At 25.6% G+C, this 2,521-nt stretch overlaps 1 protein-coding gene across 1 annotated transcript; it reads left to right on the top strand.

Moving 5' to 3' along the window:
• Positions 1–1,765: 1,765 nt before the first annotated feature.
• LOC139849584 (self-incompatibility protein S1-like) lies at positions 1,766–2,194 on the top strand. Its single transcript, XM_071839221.1, has one exon. The coding sequence runs from the start codon at positions 1,766–1,768 to the stop codon at positions 2,192–2,194; it is 429 nt and encodes a 142-aa protein (XP_071695322.1).
• Positions 2,195–2,521: the final 327 nt, after the last annotated feature.

The raw sequence follows: 2,521 nt of genomic DNA, 5'->3' as shown, positions 1-2,521 counted from the left end.
GTAGTTAATTTATAATAAAAAAAAAGTTAAACAATAATAAAGTGGAAAATTATGTAATTGACTTAATAATAATAATAATAATAATAATAATAATAATAATAATAATAATAATAATAATAATAATAATAATAATAATAATAATAATAATAATAAAATAGTTATTAAATAGGGAAAATTATGTGATCGATTTATAATGAATGAGAAGTTTAGAGGCTAAATTATAAAATGCGAAAAGTTTTGGTAAGTTTATAAAATGTATAAAGTTAAGTAGTATAAATAGTGTGTTTGAATTGTAAAGAAATAAGAAGTTGGGGGTTGATTTGTAAAACTTGTTAAATTTACTATTCATTTGTTGTTTGTCTTTTAATAGTTATTAAATAGGGAAAATTATGTGATCGATTTATAATGAATGAGAAGTTTAGAGGCTAAATTATAAAATGCGAAAAGTTTTGGTAAGTTTATAAAATGTATAAAGTTAAGTAGTATAAATAGTGTGTTTGAATTGTAAAGAAATAAGAAGTTGGGGGTTGATTTGTAAAACTTGTTAAATTTACTATTCATTTGTTGTTTGTCTTTTAGATGTATAGAGTAATACAGTAGTTGGGCTACCTGGCTTTGCGCCGGTTCTTCACCCTTGATTAACATTAATTACATAGCTAATTATTTATCATTTTTTTTCGTTTTGTCGAGGAAGGACCAAAAATAGTTATGTGATTAATTTGTAATAAGCGTGAAAGTAATTATTCATCATATTTTGTTTTACTTTTCGTCTTGTCGAGAGAAAAGATCCAAATGCTCAATCAATAAAGTGAGACGTACATGAACGATTGGTACAAACTATTTAATAATATAGAAAAAACTATATATATATATATATATATATATATATATATATATATATATATATATATATATATAATAACAATAAAACAGTTATTAAAAAAAGTTACGTTGTTAATTTATAATATAAAAAAAAAAGTTAAACAATAATAAAGTGAAAAATTATGTGATTGATTTAATAATAATAATAAAATAATAATAATAATAATAATAATAATAATAATAATAATAATAATAATAATAATAATAATAATAATAAAAAATAGTTACTCCCTCCGTCTCATTCCAATAGTCCACAGACAAAAAATACGCAGTTTTAGGAAATCCCACTAACTTCATTTCTCCATCAATGAAATATCTTCTCTCTCCAGATCCACCAATGAAATATCTTCTTTCCTTTCTATTTATGGAAGTGGACTATCAGAATGGGACAGCCCAAAATGGAATACTGCCCTATTGGAATGAGATGGAGGTAGTATTACATAGGGAAAATTATGTGGTCGATTTATAATGAATGAGAAGTTTAGAGGCTAAATTATAAAATGCGAAAAGTTTTGGAAAGTTTATAAAATGTATAGAGTTAAGTATTATAAATAGGGTGTTTGAATTATAAAGAAATAAAAAATTGAGGGTTGATTTGTGAAACTTGTTAAATTTACTACTCATTTGTTGTTTGTCATGTTAAATTTACTATTCATTTGTAGTAATAATAATAATAATAATAATAATAATAATAATAATAATAATAATAATAATAATAATAATTGTTATCAATGTGATTCATGCATTGCACAAATTTGCTTGAGATATTAGTGGTGAATACTCTTTGCACCTTAATTAGTTACTATCGGCCATATATTATAAATATATAATATCAATTCTATATACAATATGAAACCTACTTCTCAATCCAAAACACTAAATCATGATACACGATGGAAATTTATTTTTTGTTATTTTCATTTTGGCTAGTTATATTATCAAGCCTAGCTCTAGTTGTCCCTTTCTAATACCAAAGTGGACCATTTCTATTAATAACCAACTTGATGATGATGTTGTGGTTCATATAGTGTCTACGGACCATGATCTTGGAAATCATACAATTACTTCAGGTAGCGATTATCAATGGACATTTTGTGAGAAAATCTTTGCAACTTCTCATTTTCATGGTTACTTTTGGAAGGGCAAAAAGCAACAATCTTTAGCTTTGGCTGATCGAAAAATCATGGACCTTTGTCGAAGTGAGTATAGCATTGGTAGTGTTTGTTATTGGGTAGTCATGTCTGATGAATTTTATGTTTCACCTACTAATGAACCGTTTCCGAGTGGTTGGGAGAAAAAGAAATCGTGGTAATAGAGTGTGTGTATTTTCCTAAATTTCAAGTTTTTCCCTGTCAATATACCCAAGACGTACTAGTTCATATATATATATATATATAACGAAGCTATATTGGCATGATTCTAAATTGTAATTTAGTTTTTCCTTTCTTTAGGCGATACAAAAACTAAATACTAAATAACCAAATGGGGACCTACATAAAAAAAATGAAGCCCCAAAAACATAAAACAATAACATACGAGCTCATCTAGAACGAAACTTAAACCTAGAGCTCACAACAAATACGAAGGTACAAGTATCCCAAAATAATAAACTATATACCTAAATAAAGAGGGCATCTAA

This window comes from Rutidosis leptorrhynchoides, chromosome 5 (genome assembly GCF_046630445.1).
Source record: "Rutidosis leptorrhynchoides isolate AG116_Rl617_1_P2 chromosome 5, CSIRO_AGI_Rlap_v1, whole genome shotgun sequence".
In the NCBI taxonomy this organism is placed as follows: Eukaryota; Viridiplantae; Streptophyta; class Magnoliopsida; order Asterales; family Asteraceae; genus Rutidosis; species Rutidosis leptorrhynchoides.
This window is presented reverse-complemented; position numbering and strand designations above follow the sequence as displayed.